Here is an 18,543-nt window from a genome sequence, read left to right on the forward strand (position 1 = left end):
TTCTAGCTCTTAACAGATGCAGCATACTTGTCCCCCCACCCCTTCCACCACCTCTATTCTATTCCAGGTGAACAGCATTGAGCCTGGCACATAGTAGATGTTCAATAAATATCTGTTGAATTAATAACCTGCATGGCTATGGAATCCTGAGTGCTCCAACTGATATTATTACTATATAATAAAAATAATATTTACATAATGAAACACATAATAAAATTTTTATACAAATAAATTTAAATATGAAGAGAAAAATAAGAAATGTTTTTCAGGCTATGTATCTTAACCCATTACTAAATAGTGAAATCAATTTAGTGGGTTGTAGTCAGCAATTTCTTTTAATAAAACAGTAGAGAAAATATCAGAATGCATCATACATAGTAAAAGTAAATACGGTTTATGAAATTTTATTTGTTTTACATACATATATATAAAATATATATATGTGAATGTGTTTACTGGGTCATGACATAAGATGTATCTCTTACTGTGGATCTAAAATGTTTGAAAGCCATTGCTCTATGCAAGAAGCAGTTAGCACTGACCCAGAATCAATACCACAGCACGGGGCAGCAAATAACTCAATAGTTCTCCAAACAGTGTCACCAAAAAATATTCCTATGAAGGAGGTCCTGCCTTAAGCCTTTGCAAACAATTTCATAAACTGGCTCACTTATTTCTGCTCTCCATTTGTAGCCAACTAGAATCCAAACACATCCAGGGCAACCAACTTCCTCTCCTCCAGCTCTTGATGTAGCATTCGTGCCCTGGTTTGGAACAATGCTGCCTATTTTACACATGTGGGTGCTGCATTTGAAGGCTGTTGGGATTATGCATAGGTTGCTGTTTTTGACATATGGCATATATATTGGCAAATGTAAGTTTTGCAGCAAATGAAGCATTTAAGTGGTGATGATGAAAATTACAATTTATGTCAAAATAAGTTACAACAGTTGAATAACTGAAAACCTGGGCTTGACAGCTCCACTTGACATTCAACCCAAAGAATAGAGAAGAGGAGTAATTGTGCAGTGACATGTCATAATCAAACATGAGTGGGAAAACCCAGTTAGGGCTGAAGCAATTCTAACTCCTTTGGGTCTGGATGAGAGAGATTCCTCCTTTGCTGTTTCCATGAACCAGCGTAAAACTTAGCAGAACAACCCTCCCCCCACCAGCCCTACCCCCAGAGAAAGCATGAGCAAGGCTGTTTTTACTTTCTATCCATGTCTGATGCCGCAGCATAGTGCAAAGCTGTCCGTCCCCAGTCATCTGTTTCATTAACGTTGGCTCCCGTGGCCACTAATGTCTCAATACAGTGGAAATGACAATTCGCAGCTGCATAGTGCAAAGGGGTCCTGAAAAACAAACAGTGGTTTATTACTATGTATTACTTCATTCAGTCCGGAACACAGATCCGTCATTGGCACTAGCTCTGACGGCAGTATTCCCAGGGGTCTGGAAAGCTCTTTGGCTTTGTGGAAGCCATGGGCTGTGTCTTCCTTTGACCACATGTATTGGAACTGAGGCTACAAAGACAGTGGCTTCAGACAAGGCCACCCATTGCAGAACTATCCTTTCTTTCCATTCCTAGTGCCTGTCCTGGTTTAGGTCTACATTATTGCTTGTTTGGACTATTGCAAGACCCTCCATCCCCATTAAGACCACCCTTAGCTCTACCTTTAAATGGTATGAATGAAGAACTGGGTTTTCCAAGGTACAACAGCTGCATATGATAATTCTGTTCTAAAACCTTCTGTCCTCCCCAATGAACAAATGCTTGATTTTTTAGCCTAGAATTGAAGACCTTCCCAAGCTGGTCCCAATCTCCTTTTACAGAGTATCTCTCTCCCCTGGATGTACCCATTATTGAATGATTTGAAGTTTTTCCAATCATGTCCACACTCCCCTCCACATTTGCCCATTTCTTTCTCTCCAGGAGTACCGTTTCCTGAACCACTTCCACCCATCGAAATCCCACTCATCCTTCATGTTTCAGAAGTTATTTCTTTTTTTTTTTTTTTGCTTTTATTATTATTTTTAATTGACACATAATAATTGTACATATTTATGAGGTACTGTGTGATATTTCAATTCATGTATTCAATGCTTAATGACCAAATTAGGGTAATTAGCATATCCATCACCTCAAACATTTATCATTTCTTTGTATTGGAAACATTCAAATACCTCTCTTCTATTAGAAAATATACAATAAATTGTTGTTATTTATAGGCACCCCGCAGTGCTATAGAACATTAGAACTCATTCCTCCTATGTAGCTGTAATTTTGTAGCCATTAGTCAACTTCACACCACCACCCCCGTCCCCCTACCCTTCTCAGCCTCCAGTAACCACTACTCTACTCTCTACTTCTATGAGATCAACTTTCTTAGCTTCCACACATGAGTGAGAACATGGGATATTTCTCTTTTTGTGCCTGGCTTATGTCACTTGACATAATTACCTTTCTTTTGTCTAAGATTGCTTAGCTACTGTCTGGGTCTCTCTTGAGCTCTTATCACATATTGCCTTGGTTTTAGCTATTGGTGTACTGTCTCATCTTCTCCACTGAACTGGTAAGTTCCTTGAGAGTAAGGATATAGGTTAACAGGAAGAACAACACATACAAAATCAAAAGCCCAGGTTCTTGTCTTGGCAGATCTGCAAGCAGGGCCAAATCACGCCCTCTCTCTGGGCCTGGGCTTCTTCATACTTATTTCAATACAGACCTTTGAGCAACTGTCCCTTAAGGTCCTTTCAAGATCTAAAATTCTGGGTACCTGTGTAAATCATTTAGATTCTCTAGGCTCAGCTTTTCCATTTATTAAAAACAATGGTATGCACCCTCATATGCCTCATAGAGTTACTATGAGAAATCAAGAACCTTGTAAAGGGCAAGATTGCAGAAATGCGAAGCCATTTGTTTTACATTACTTATTTTTAGTTCTCAATTATTTAACAGTTTTTCTGGTGTGACTAGCTAATATTCAGACAATAATAATCAAATAGAATACTAGAAATAAACTAACTTTATTTCAATAATTATTTATCAGTCTTCAAGTACAACTATTTTATATTTTGAAGTCAATTTATGGGCTCTTTTTCTAGTTGATTTTCTCTTTAGTTCAAAAGAAAGAAACTATTTTACATATTGGATTGCTCATGTTTTAACTAATTAGACTGAAAACTATTAGATATCAACCACATGACAGGGCCCAAATATAAAGAGAAAGTGACACCCAGTCCTTGTCCTCAGGAGATCCACAGTCAGGTGGGAGAGAGACAAGGAAACAGAGTCCATGAGAACATTGTGATGCGTGCGGCTGTTGTGGAACGTGTAGGGTGCTAGGGGGGCAGAGAGAGGTGCACTCCCATCAGAGAGCAAGGAGGTGTCACTTGATGGGAACCTGGAAGGATGAATAGGAGTTGTCTTAGGTAGGTCGGTGAGAGAAGAAATTTGTAGCAACCCCAAAAAGCCAGGGTGCACGTGGAGAGGAGGGGTGGAGAGATGCTATAGGGAAAAAAAATATATATATATTTATATACATATACACACATAAAAATATATATACAAAGGATCATTAAGGTAAGAAAAGTTCTACGACCCATGGGTAGGTTGTGTGTGTGCACATGTGTCTGTTTTTGATATTTTAAACATGTATACAAATTTATAACATCATAATAAAATGCTCTAGATCTTATGACCAGATTCTGGGTTAGGAGGGCTAAAGTGTTCTACTCTGCTACAAACAGAATTTTCTAAACTATGCCCATGTAAGAGATTTTTCAAATTTAAAGGAGAAGAGAGACCAGTGGCACTTCTATACAGAAGCTGTGAGAGAAGATACTTTGCTCGTGGCTTGTGCTTGCTTTGTTGGCATTTCCCTCCAAGAAGGGATTTCCTTCTGAAGATGGAATCCACCCCGCTAGCTTCCCTGTTTACCATTTCAGCATAACATGATTACTAGACTATTCCCCACTACTCCTTTTATTTAGGCACTTGAAGCAGAGCTCCCTGATTACATACCTCCCACACTTGTCCTTTTTATGGAAATCCGCTCCACTGCTCTGCAAGAGTTTAATACATTCCACATTACTAGAAAGACAGGGAAAACATCATTAAGATGGTAGAAATCAATTCCTGAGCTACCTTCAGAAAGAGCTGTTTTCTGCAGAGTGCAGGACAAAATGAAATGGTAGCTCCAGGTTTAAATCCTTTTATCAAAAAATAATCTGAACATATTGGAGCAATGCTATATTGTAAGGACCTAAAGTTCCCAAAGTTCCTTTTTTTACAGCAAATAGAGCAATAAATAAAAGAGCTCGGTGGAACATTTTCAATTCCATGACTTAGGAATTTAATGATTATTACGTGATTAAACCTCCAGTGATGGTTTCATCGTTTATCCTAAAGTTCTTCAAAATCATCAAGAGTTTATAAAACCACCACTTCAAACTATTATAATTTCATGTCACCTTTAAACAATGAGCCAGAATGGATGAGCATTACCTTTTATCACAGCAGAATGAATTCACCATGATAACCACTTTCAACCTAGATACTCCTTAATGGAAAATGAAACAGCTGCATTTCCCTGTCTTTGTAATCTAGGTAAATAAATGTGCAGAACCAAGGCCGAAAATGATGTAATGGAGCACAGTGATCTTCCAAAGCTTCTTTGTCATTTGCAGAAGCAATAATTCATGTTTAGTAGAGAGAAAAGGACCCACTGAAGTGAATTTTCCTATTGAAGGGCATATAGCTAAATATTAATTTTAATAGGATTCTCAGACATGAATCCAGAATGGTGTGTTGCCACTTTCTGAACAGGTCTGATATTTTTTAAAACGTGGGCATAAAAAGAGACAATCATTCATTGTTCTAAACTTGGGTTGCTATGAAGTGGCCCAGAATTTATTGTTTTATTATAATTTAAATAAGAAAAATGATCTCATTAATGACCAACCTGAGCAGGGCTCTCCCCACCCCACATTCACCCTTTATAGTCACCTTTCTCAGAGGACTAGCTATTGCAGTCATAAAATATAAGAACTTTTAAAGATAAGTATGTGTTGGTGTAGCATGCCAGTTGATATAAAGCGCCTGTCTCTTAATGAACGTTGCCAAAGGATCAAAGGCAGATCCAAGTTGTGTGGCTTGTGAGGCTCATACAATTTGGGGGCTGGGATGGGGGAAAGGGGATTCTTTTAAAATAATACAAAATTATAAATACGAAATTAGATATAAGACCTCAGGGACCCATGTAAATAGGGGCCTCAAAAGCTTTACATTTAATCCACCTCTGATAAATAGGTAATGCCTTTGGTAATATGCATGTGACAAATGGAGAAGCATTGCTGTTCCTCAAGGACCAGGAAATTGATTAAGAACTAACACCTTACCCAAAGAGGTGCCATATTTAGTCAATGTGTGGTCATATATCAACATTGTATTGATCAGAGCTTTAATCTAATCACTGATATGAAAAAAGAGTAGGTGATGAAAAACTCTCTTTTCAACTAAAAAAAGGCAATGTGATTTAAAAAAATAATCACTTTAATAAAGGTAATACATTAACAAATTTATAAATAAATTTAATAGATTTAATAAAGTGATTTAATAATCACTTCTTGCCTATCCTTAGGGTTTTCTTGAACTTTGTTCACATTTAATCATTATAAAGGCTTAAAAACTAGTTTTGAAATAAGGACAAAATATCTATAAATGAACATGGATTAATTCAATCTTGGATTCTCTTGATCATCACCCATCTACAGCAACAAAAGAGGAAAAACTTAGGAACAAATTTCAAATTGTTTTCTTTTCGTGGAGGGGGTACCAAGTAGAAACACATGCTATAGCCTGAAAATCTACAGTTAAAAAAAAAAAAAAAAAAAAGGAAAGAGAGAGAAGAAAACAAAAGAAAAACTATATGAGAAGAGCTAATAATTTTTCTTTGGAAGGCCAAAATTCAAGTAATCTAGAAATGCAACACAGTGATATTTGATATATAGGAGAAATGACTCTTACCCATTTTACTAAGGAAATTGCCTTTGATTCACAATCAACTTGAGTCAATTAAGATGAATTAGTAATTAAGTCATGATAACTAAAATTGCTAACTACTCACCCTCCTGCAGCAGCAGCATGAAGGCACGTTCTTCCAAATTTATCTGGGGTGTCTATTTCAAAGCCTGCAGACAGCACGTGCTCATTACTAAACAAGGATACTATGCTATACTTTTGTCCTAGTTAAACCACAAGAAACATTGCAGAGACAGAAAAATCAGTTAGTAGAAAAACCAGAACGCAAGCAATTGTAGTCAGAAAGAGGTTGTCATGGAAACGAATGGTAACTGCTCAAGCTTAGCAATTTTATAGGAAGAACCGTGAAGTCGAGAAGGATTTATTTTCACATTCAGCCCTGGGTGAACGACAGACCCATTTTTCAAACCCGGAATAGAAATTTATGAAACCAATTTGAGATAAGTAGGGCAACAGACAGGCAGACAGACACATGGAGAAAACATGGACGGCAAAAGAGTAATCCTAACATGCTGGAATAGGTATTTTCTTAAGTGTATTCCAACCTTTTGGTTGGTTCAAGATTTGGGAAACATACTTTCATGCAGGGATTATTTTTAAATGTTTCAAAAACAGTGGAAGCAGAATCAACCATAGGTAAAGTACTTAAAAAAAATGCCTCTGGGATATCTGATGAATTAATTCATAAACAATCTTTGTCTTGCAGACCTCTACCACTTTTGAAAGCCTGGAACTTCTTAATATATGGAGACTGCCGGAAGCAGTGATAAGATAGATTAGCAAAGCTCCAAACCAGGGAGAATTTCTTGGTTCCAAATAGGCCCACATTAAAAAAATAAAAATTAAACTTAGTTGGAGGGGATCAGCTGTGGTGAGTTTTCAATGCCCAGAGAGTGGGAAGGGAACACGACATTTTCTACTGCTAAAATGTAGAGGATGTGGCCTTTTTCTTTTGTTGAAAAATATGAAAGGCTAAGCCACCACTTTAAGCCTGCAGATGTTTTCTTCTTCTAAGACTTAAACTTTCTATAAGCTCTGGCTATCCCTGCCTCTCCCTCACCCTGGATGACCCAAGCTTTAACTTGAAAAATAGACAAGACATGTTCTGGGGCAGATATTCAGACATTCAAACAGCTTCCACACCAAGCTGGGAACTGTCACATGCAGTTAGCTGTGGGACACACTCCTCCTGTCAAGTCAGGTAATGACATGAAGCCCAGTCAGCCATTCACTCTGCCCAGACACCGGAAGCCACGTGACTCACGTACAGGACACACTAATCCTCATCTCTGGTAGTGGATTTACTTACCCGATGATAACAACTTTCTGCAGCAGTCAGAGTGAGCATTTAGGGCAGCTAAATGTAAGGGGAACATGCTATGGATTCCACACCTAAGGAGGAAAAAACCAGATTAGCTCATGGTAACAGATCTCAAGATAATGCAGAAGGACGATTACCTTCCCAGAAGTTCTCTGACGAAAATTAACACCTCGTGTAGGGATGCTTGGCTGAAATAATTTTGTAATTCTTCCATTCAATAAATAATTATGCAATCATGTTTTACCTTAAAATAATAAAATCTTGGATCTAAACCAGAATTAAAGCCTTTAACCATAGGAATGTATATTTTAAAGAAAATCTGTTTCACATAAACAGTGACTCTTTAAATTTAAAATTAATTTTCTTTCAGCTTAGTGATCCTATGTCTCATGTATGCTTACATCTATCATTTATTTAACACTTTCTAAGCATCAGATACTATGCTAAGTGCCAGAGATAACAACGTTGAACAAGACACTCTCAACTTTGAAAAGCAGTCTGTTTCATTCTTTGATTTAATAAATACTCATTATTGACCTATTATGTGCCAAGCACTTTGCTAAAAGTTAATAGCGGCTGTATTATTGAAAGTAAAATTTTCAATGAGAATAAAAACTAATGTTTACCTTTTAAAGGTGAAACTTCATCTTCCTAATAAACTTTAATGTTGCACAATAACCCACATCACAATACCAGTCACGAAAACACAGTTAGGAATAATAAACATTACCCTGCACCTATTTCAGAGACCTAGCACTATTAAAGAAAGAATCTACAAAAGGATTTATTAGACTGACCCCACCATAACACAATCCCCAGGATGATCCCTTAAGGGACAGGCAGCCTTCTGCTGGTGGCAATTTTTGCCTTCAGAATTAAATCCTCCTCCTCCCACCACCTCTCCTCAAACAAGGACCCACGATAGTGTGGTGAGTTGTAGTTATAACAGCATCATTGGGTGGCACCTGTGTACTAATAAGCATTTACAATGTTAGTGATCATTTCTCAAAACATCTCATTTTAATCAAATAATACATTTCAGATTTTTAAAATCCTCTGCTTAACACAAGGAAGTATGGGACTATATCTATTTACACCTTGCAGCCTTAATTACATTAAGTTTCTTCTCTGGGACAAAGTGGCCCATTTTCAAATTCCACACTTCATAAAGAAACACATGATTCATCAAGTTTTGGACACATGAATCTCATCTGCCATCTCAAAAGTCGTTATTATTATACGTGTCTGAAGTGTGAAAGTATATACTTATTCACAGATATTTCATGGTATTCAGTGTTTTGCAAAATCCTAGTGTGCCAGCAATTAATCACTGTTCTCTCTTTCCATGATAACTCCTTTCTATTTACTGGTGTTTTTGTTCAGTCTTCCCTCTGTTCACTTCTCTTTCCCTATATGGAGATTTCCAACCCGGTGTATATAATAGCTGGCATCCATCAAGAGATGCAATTTGCCCGTCTTCCGGGCAGTTTCATGTGGAGGAGAACTGCTTGTAATTGCCTCCCTCATCATTTACACAAAAAATTCTGAAAAGCAATTCCATCAGTGACGACCTTGGCGCTCATGACAAGGAAGAAGGAGTCGGGGGATGGGAGAGAAGCTTTTCTCTTTATGCTATTATTTATATTCTTCCCTACTGATGCGAGAGAAACACCATTTTTAAAAAATATATAACATTTTTAAAAGCTCCTTACTAAATGGAAATATAAACTAAAGTTATTTTACCTAAGCATTTTATTTGTTTGGGGGAGTTAAGGCAAAAATATATGATTAAATATCTCTGGCCATTTGGAAGAGGAAAATGGATAGAATATTTTCTAGGATGGTTTTAAGTTACTGAAAGAACATGCCTAAAATCAAGGACTAGATTTCTCAAGATTTCTTTGAGTCTTCCTCATCCTTTTATATATGTATAAAAATATATTTATTTTATATATCCTTTTATATCTGTAAATATATGTTTATACTTATATATTTATAATATTTATATATTATAAATAAATATTAAAAATATATTTATTACATAATTTTATATATATATAAAGAAAGAAAGAATGTATACACACATTCATACGTATATTTACACTCACACACATATATATACACACTATCTTTATACAATATAATATAAGCAAATGAATTAGAGAAAATAGCATTAAACTCTGTAAGAAACCAATTTGGAAAGACAAAAAAGTATAATAGATAGTATAACAGCAACAATATTGTAATATTTTCCATAAAATTTACTATCAATACTTCTAATCAACATTGTCTAACCAACCTTCTAATCAACTTCACACCCCTGTCTTTAGAAAATTCATCATACTTTATATTAGGTAATTATTTCATTTTTTCACTGCTACTTATAAACCTGAGAAGAGAAATAGAAGTACTCCAACTTAAAAGGTTTAGTAAAAATCCTGCTTGACATGTATTTTTTATTCCACAGTTAATAAAAAGTCACCACTTGAGTGTATGTTTTGAAAACATATTAGTGTAGACTCAAGAACTATTGGCATTTGAACTTAAATATGATATTATAGTTCAAAGAGTAAAATATCAAGTCAAGATTGGAGAGAAAAAAGTAGAATTCAGAATCTCTGAATCACTTCAGAAATAATTCATGCATTTCAAAATAAAATGATCCTTTACTATTATAAAATAAGACTGCTTATTAAAAAAGAAGGCATATAAAACCTTTAGCAGGAACATTAGGACTTGGCTGTTTTAGCCAGATAAGAAGCATCACTCTTACTTCATCAGGTTTACATCAAGGAAAATCAAGAATAAAGATGTCAAATAACACTGAAGTTAACAATGCATAAGTTACAGGAAAGAGGAGACCAATTCCAGTTAAATTGCTACATTTATTTGACTAGGAATTAAATTAATGGGACACATTTGTATTAGCTTTTTCTAATTTAGGTGTTTGCTGGCATCTCCTACCCAGTTATTTCAGAATGAATGGGAGCTGAAAGACCGTCCATCATAGAGAGCTATCAGAGGTGAAAAAGGGCTTTTGCACCATTAAGAATATCAGTTCTTCTAAGCTTTCCCCTTGGCATCAACGAGACATGGCTGTCCCTCCTACATCCAATCTTTTCTAGAGCCTCTCCTTTAGGCTGTGTGATGAACAACACTGTAATTAAGGTGAGTGGGTCAGACATTTGGGGTTTGAGTCTAAGTTTTGCCACTTGCTATCTATTTGTTCTTCAGCAAGTACATAATGATTTCCTCTTCAGGAAAATAAAGGTAATTAGTGTTCATATCATAGAGCAATTATAAGGACTCATTGAAATAATGCATACAAAGTGCTAAATAGTACATGTAATAGTAATGCACACGGCAAGCCTTTACCATATGTGTTAGTATTATTATTGTTCCGGTAATTATTATTAGCTTAATTGGTAATCAACAGTCTGTAAGTTTTGAAGCTGTAATCGGGTTGTGTTCTTTAAAATCAGGTATGTGATTCCTTAAAAGACAAGAATGAATTGTGATCAGCAAGCTGTTATCTTTCTATGCTTCTAAATCCTTTACAACACTTATCTCACAACTCTCCTAGGGAAGTGGGATTGGTTTCATTTCGCACACTGAGTGTGTGAGACAAAAACATTTCCTAAATTTAGAATGGGATAATTTTATGATTCTTATCTGAATGACCAGTCCAAGTCAAAAAATCAATTTATTATGAATTTTATCTATGCCATCCCAAGTATTTATTATGCACCCCTATGCTACAGGCCTTTGGGTATAAATGACAACCATGAGACTGTCCTTGTTATTTGCAACCTACAGACATTTTCAGTGGTTCCTTTTGGATCAAGTCCAAACACTAACATGGCTTCTGAATTTGGCCATTGCGTAAGCTATGTGTCTTCTAGAAGCTAAATGAATTTCTCTCCATTCCTCCCAAGGGCCAGGCTCTGTCCTGTTCCCAGGCTTTTGCACATGCTGGTCCCTCCAACTGAAACTCTCTAATCTTTCTCCCCTGCCTCTCATACTGCATCCCCAGAGGTCACTGGAAATACCTCTGAGCTTTCAAGAGATCTCTCTGAGAATTTTTAAATTGTCTTTTCCTTTTGATGATAATCTAAAACAACTGGCATAAAAGCATATCTCTGCTCATCTGAATGACCACTTCATTACCCCATCTCTCTGCCAAATTTCCGCGTCTGTGTTTGTATTTAGGATCACAATGGTGCTTCTCTAGTATTAGCATGGACCAATGAGGAAAGAATAACGATGGACTTAATGGGCAAATGATCAAATGATATGCCTGAACTTAGGGAGGGCCAGTGATAATGCAGAACACTGAGCCTTTTGTATGAACAAGATCTGGCAGAATTTGAATAAGGACCTCAGTACTATGTGAAGAGTCCATAGTCCCAATATCTGGTTTAAACCACTGCAAAACCTCCATTCTTACAGTGTATATTGAAGTCTAAAGAGTCCACACCTTAGCCATGAGGACCATAATCCTATGCAAATGATAACTTAACTTTGTCAAAATGTGAACTATCACATCATCTGATATGTGGAGAGGGAGAAAGCCATGTGCTCAGGAACTAAGGATCTAGATCCAGATGGCTGAGGATGGAGTCCCATTTCCACCCCTCACTAGCTCTGTGACCTGGGGCAGGTAACTGAACCCCTCTGTGCCTCATTTACTTTACCTGTAAAATGGGGATAATTGCAGCACTTACCCCATGGGGTTGCTGTTACAATTAAACGTAATCGCTCAGAGCGGTGCCTAGCATAGGAAACTCATGAGTATTTGCTAGTATTGTTAAGCTGAGCAGTTAACCTGAATACTGTTGGTTTCTAGCTGCATGTATTTTGTAATTTCTTTAATTTATCAATATATTAGTGTCAAATGCCTAAGGAGTTTATATCTAGTCTTATGTTTATACATACTGAAGTAATGTTATAATTAAAAAAAAAAAGTCTATACTGAGAATCTAAAAGACTCTCAACATCATGACCAAACTAATCACTACTCATTCTCCAGTTTTAGTTAACCATTGCTTCTCCCTGGAAGCCCTCCTGATCCCAACCTTGCCAGACAGGGTTCGACATCCCAGATATGTGTTCCCATATCCCACCAGCACCTGGCAATTGCTACAGCATCACACTTAGCTTGCATGATTGGAATTGCTTGTTTAACTCTTTCCCCAATGGATTATAAATTCTTTGAGGGCAGGGGCCTCTATAACCCCACAACCTGGCACAGTGGGTGACACTTAACAGGCCCTCAACAAATATTTAATAAATGAATGAACATCAGAGCTAGTTATCTGCATAACCACAATCTCCCTAATTCTGCTGCAATTGAAGCAGAAGAGAACTGAGAGTATAATTGATAAGGTGGAAGGCAAAAGTAAAAGCCTAGAAACAAGTGCCCCAAACCTAAAAAAGGTAAGAAAAACCAAAGGGATTTGACACCACAGAAATTTGCATGAGCACTGAGGCAAGTTGCAGAACATGCTCTGACTTAAAGTTCGGAGAAGCAAAAAGAACAACAAAGAACATTCTCATCAAGGGCTGATAATAAGAGTCAGATAAATTTATTAGAAAGTAATGATGATAAAATTTGTCATATAGAAATCTTTTCAAATACATTTAGCCATACTGTTTATGAATGAAGATGGGTTATTTTCATAAATGCTATTTGTTTTTTACTCATTTATAGAAGGAAAGGATTATTTTCCCCCTCTTTAATAAGTTTATCCTACATAAATCTACAAGGAACCCAGAAAACAGTGATTTTCTAAGGGGCTTTTAGATTTAATCTCCAATTCCTCTCCCCTTCATTGCGCTATTTTCCCCTGAGGTGGTTTCCCTTCCCCCATACACACACACACACACACACACACACACACACACACACACACACACACACACACACTCACTCACTGCCTTAATGAACCACTGTTATTGAGGTACTGTGTTTTATCTCCAGATACCGTGGTGACAAAAGAAAGCAGATGTGGCTCTTTGAGGTTGGGACAACGTTTCCCTCATCTATGTCCCTAGGACACAGCACAGCCAATGGCAGGAGAAGCTACTTGAACAACAATGCCATTTCTAGGGTACTTTTGCCACAAGGTGTGTGTTTGCATAAACTGAAAGCAAAATAATTACAAGGAAACAAACTTCATGCTTATCAAAGTAAATGGGGTTTTTTTGTGGGGGGCATAATTTTAAGTACGTATTGGGCCCATTTTATTTTTATCCCTTAAAACTGACTCAAGTCCAGAAGAAAATCAGAAATTCATGGTCGTTTGGCTAAACTCCCCAATTAACCTAGAGTTCAAAGAAAAATACAACTGAAAATATTAACATATCACAGGTAAAGCTGGTTTGTGCCTAGATACCTTACTTCTGCTTAATTATGATCTCTGGCTTTGGGCAGCCACGATCTGGATGGGAACTCCAACCTGATAAGAGCCTCCTGAATCCCAGCTTTAGCGCTCTTTCCACAAAACTGAGCTGCTTCTTTTAACTTGCAACATTCCAATCAAAAAGTTCCTTTGGCTTGAAGCAAATTCCTTTCTCTTCTGAAAAGAGACACCCTATGGCTAACACTATCTGTCAACGTTCCCCTCCCCCGTCAGCCCTCAGTCTCAGTCCTGTTCTTAGCCTCAGTCCTGTTCTCATTTTTTCTTCCCCGGACGTTTGCAAGAGACTGCCAAGTGCTCTAGTCTGGACTGCTTCCAATACTTCTGGACAGCTATCAGAGCAATCTTTCCTACTCACAAATGGGATCATTGGACACAACCTACTCTACAGCCACTTGTAATTCTTTAACAGTTTCCGAATGCCTCAGAAAGGAATCCAATTCCTTAGCAGGGCATGCAGGGTCTTTGAGATGTGGCTCCTCCTGCCTTCCCCTGGTTTCTTTCCACTCTCCCCACCATCAGATGACTTGGCTTCGGGAACCTGCTTCCAACACGTGCAGATGTCTGCATCTTTACAAATGCTGTTTCCTCCTCATGGAATGGTCTTCCTTGCTTCCCCCTCTCTTTCTACCCTGCACAATTTTGTCCACCTGGCAAACTCCTACCCATCCTGCCTTTTGCTGAACTGTCACCTCTTCCAGAGGACTCGGAGAGTCAGGGTTTCTCACTAGACTGGGAGCCCAAGAAGCCACTGGAACCCATGATGTCGAACTGCTGAAGGTAAACCATAATATACCACAAATCTGCCAGTGTCCCATATAAGTCACTTCAAGCCTAGAACACCTGGCCACTGGGAATCTGATTTAAAACATGATTCCACCACAGCTTCCTCAGACCATTTAAATTTTGGCTCCTTCTCAGGCAAGATTTTCAATTCTGTTGCACAACATTTGACAAATAAAACAGAATTCCTAAGATACACTGCCCTCATATTGTTCTTCTACTAAAAATTCAGTTATTGTTACCCAGTCTCTGTGATCAAGGCTAAACTCTTTATTCAGGCATTTAAAGCCCTCTTTAATTTGATTCTACCATATCTTATTAAAGTAATAAAATAGTAATTAACATTAATTGATACTTCACTAAGTCGGGCACAGTTCAAAGAGCCTATAACAGGTATTATCTTTGTAATAACCTTAGCACATGTATTTATACAACTCACACTCATACGGATCTTTCCATATATCAGAGAGCTTTACTAGCACTCATGTCACTTCATCCTCATAACAAATCCGTAGATAGGTTCTATTATTACTCCCATTCTCCTTGAAGTCTTTCCAGAAAACTTTCACTGCCTTTGAGCTCTCTCCTTCCCGAATACATTCTATGGCATACATTGTCTACACCAAACATTTTGCCACTTAAGTCCTATTTCAGTTAGAACTTCATGATATACTATTTTGCATTGTTCTTTGTCCTAAGTGGGCCTTGGGCCCCCAACAAAATTATGAGCTCCCTGAAGATAACCAGTTACCTCACTTCTTCAAAAATCCCCCAGAGCACCCAGCATTGCAACAGACCCATATAGATCCTCTATATAGTTCTGTTGAATCAAAGTGCAAAAAGGAACTTGGATTCCCCTCTCTCTGATACAGATTTCCTCCATTGTACCCTGTAACCATATCATCAAAACTCAGTAAGCACTCTGAATAAACTCTGTATTTGCCCACTTACGTTTTATGTGTTCTGTTTAACTAACATTGAACATTGAGAAGAACAGCATATTAGAAAGCAGAGTTAGGAATAAAGATCAAGTCTCCTTAATTAAAGCCACCGGAATAGGCCTCATTCTAAAGTAGCTAAAAAATAAAACCAGTTCTTCCTTGCATCTGTCATTAAAAGACCTTTAATTTATTTCAAATTTAATTGGTGTTTAGTATAATCGTACAGATCCACCTTAATCTGGATAAATGGGCACTGTCTACTGCATGGCAAAATCCCTTTGGCAGCATTCCCACACGAGGCAATCATTGTGCCATATTTTTGCAGTAACCTACTTGGCTGTGTCAGCTCCGCTGGTTATTAAGGTGTTAATCAAAAGCTCATGACCGTATCTTGCAGCCACATGGAGAGGAGTGTTGCCATCTTTATCCACACAGTCAATTTCGCCTCCTGAAAGAGATATTTTAATACAGGATAATGCAAGGGTTCGAGTTGATTCAGATACCACATTCCATGCCAGTCATGCATGTTGACAAAATGTTGAATTTTTTTCTACTCCAGTGGGCATCTCTGCTCTGAATTGCAAGAATGTTTCTTAATGGGACAGGTCACCATCTGAAATCATTGTAATAATATATCTGCATCGAGGAAAGTCTATTAGAAATACTTTTGAAAAATCTTTCCATATTGTCTTATTTGAGGATCTAAAATCTTACAACTAGATTCTTGCTCTGAACGAATGATGTAATCAAACTCCACAAAATGTAATTTGGAAGACATATTTAATTTTAATTTTACCGGCTGAATTAAAGACCTATGTAAACCTCATGCTAATGCATATGAACCAAAAAAACGGGATAGTGAGTTCAGGAAAAAATTATATGTAGTTTCATTATCCAGCTTAAAATATGATGAGTAAAATGAGTAAAAGCATAAATTATAAACTGAAAATGCCTACCTATACTTATAAAAATTATCACATTAATCATCTACAATTATTTTAATATTACAGTATTTTCATTTTCTTTATTTTGCCTTCTTTTTTCCCAACTTTTTATTTTACATTTCTTTCTTTCTCTCTCTTTTTCACACGTGTGTGTACATAAATATAATTGGTCTAGTTATTCATTTACTTGAGACATCATTTTTTCTCTGTTTATTTTGGTGGCTGGCCAACACAGGGATATGAACCCTCGGCCTCGGTGTTATAAGTCTGCTCTCTAACCAGCTGAGCTAAGGGGCCAGTCCCCTATCTGAGGAACCATTTAAAAATAAGCATGTTTCTCCTAAGAACAAAGACATTCTCACACATTACCACAATTCCATCATCATACCCAAGAAATTTAACATTGATATAATAATTTTATGTAATATATAGTGCCTTTTCCAATTTCTCCAATTATCCCCAAAATATGTTTTATAGCTCTTTTGCTGCATTTTTTAAAAATCTGGAATCCAAAGATTCTGATAGCATTTGGTTGTCGTGTCTCTTTTTTTTTTTTTTTTTGTCGTGTCTCTTTAGTTTCCATTAATGTAAAACAATTCTCCTGCCTTTTATTTATTTATTTTTTTTAAGTCTTTTTTGTCATTGACATTTTTGGAGGCCAAGCCAGGAGTTGTGTAGGATGTCCTGTATTTTGGAGCTATCTATGATTTCCTCATTATTAGATTCAGGCTAAGCATTTTGGCAAGAATAACCCAGAGCTGATGTGTGCTTGCCACTGCATCTCCTCAGTACCCACATGGGTTGAGTTATTCCACTGCTGGGTGATGCAAAGTATGACAACTTGCAATGGGCACGGAGTTCCAGTTTAGGAAGATGAAAATGTTCTGGAAATGGATGGCAGCGATGGTCGAACAGCAATGTGAATGTACTTAACGCCCCTGAACTGTACACTCAAAAATGGCTAAAATGGTAAATTTTACGTTATTTATATTTTCCCATAATAAAAAAAACTGATTACTTGATGAATGGGATGCCTGCCAGCTTATTCTAGTGCAAATATATCTTCTCCCCTTTGTGATTGACAAGCAGTTTATGCAGTGATGCTTTGAGACTGTGCAAATATCCTATTTCCCAACAAACTTTTCTGCAACAATTTTAGCATGTATGGGGTGTAGTTTGTTCAAAAGTGACCTGAATTATTTATTCTGAGTGCCTATATTATTAATTTGATAAACAGGTTTATTTGATTCTGTTTGTTTTCAAATTTTTTTACTGGGTTTTGATTTAATTTTATTTTATTTACATGTAAAACATTGACATGTTTTGAAAGTCAAAATTATATTTTTTAAAAGCCTCACTCTCATTCCTATTCCTTCCACTTCATCCTCACCCACGTCCTATAGTCATCATTTACATTAGATTTAGTTTGTTTCTTGTGTTTCTCTTTGCAAAAAACATTTTTTTTTCACTTAACAATATATCCTGGAACTCATTCCTAGAGATCGCTTCTTGGATATCATCTCATTTTTGTGCAGCTTTATTGTTTTGCATTGTGTGGATATATTAGTTTAGTAGGTCTGTCTCCTACGGATGAGGATTTAGGCTGTAAATAACATTTTGCTACTACCAGGAATGCTGCACCGAATAACCTCAGGCATATGTTGTTTCATAATTGCCAGATGTATCTTCAGAGTAAATTCCTAAAAGTGAGATTTCTGGGTCAAAGGGCAAATGAATATTTGGTTTTGTTAGATTTTTCCAAGTTTCCCTCTTTAGGCACGGTGCAATTCTGCACTCCACTCAGCATGTATGAGAGTGCCTTTTCCCCACACCCTGGTCAAGCTTTTGAATATCTGCCATCTGATGGGTGAGAACTGTATCTCGGTGTGGTTTTTATCTGCATTTCTGTTATCACAAGGGAAGTTGAGCGTCTTTTCATATATTAAAGAACCATTTGTTTATCTTTCTTTGTGAACAATTTTTCAGGACTTTACCCATTTTTCTAAATTTTGTGCATGTGCGTGTGTGATTTTCATTAGCTCTTAAAATATTTGGGAGATTATTCATTTATCAGTAATACATGTTACAA

The 18,543-nt window shown here is 36.9% G+C and overlaps 1 protein-coding gene across 1 annotated transcript in view; it reads right to left on the bottom strand.

Moving 5' to 3' along the window:
• ANKRD44 (ankyrin repeat domain 44) overlaps positions 1 to 18,543 on the bottom strand; it is a 188,123-nt gene that overhangs the window by 73,622 nt on the left and 95,958 nt on the right. The window contains exons 10-14 of the mRNA XM_063086180.1: positions 15,844 to 15,958; positions 7,356 to 7,438; positions 6,132 to 6,249; positions 4,028 to 4,096; positions 1,215 to 1,355 (exon numbers count right to left, since the gene is read on the bottom strand). Of these exons, the coding sequence (XP_062942250.1) occupies positions 1,215 to 1,355; positions 4,028 to 4,096; positions 6,132 to 6,249; positions 7,356 to 7,438; positions 15,844 to 15,958 (526 nt within the window). The remainder of the gene's footprint in view (positions 1 to 1,214; positions 1,356 to 4,027; positions 4,097 to 6,131; positions 6,250 to 7,355; positions 7,439 to 15,843; positions 15,959 to 18,543) is intronic.

This window comes from Cynocephalus volans, chromosome 1 (assembly GCF_027409185.1).
Source record: "Cynocephalus volans isolate mCynVol1 chromosome 1, mCynVol1.pri, whole genome shotgun sequence".
Classification (NCBI taxonomy): domain Eukaryota; kingdom Metazoa; phylum Chordata; class Mammalia; order Dermoptera; family Cynocephalidae; genus Cynocephalus; species Cynocephalus volans.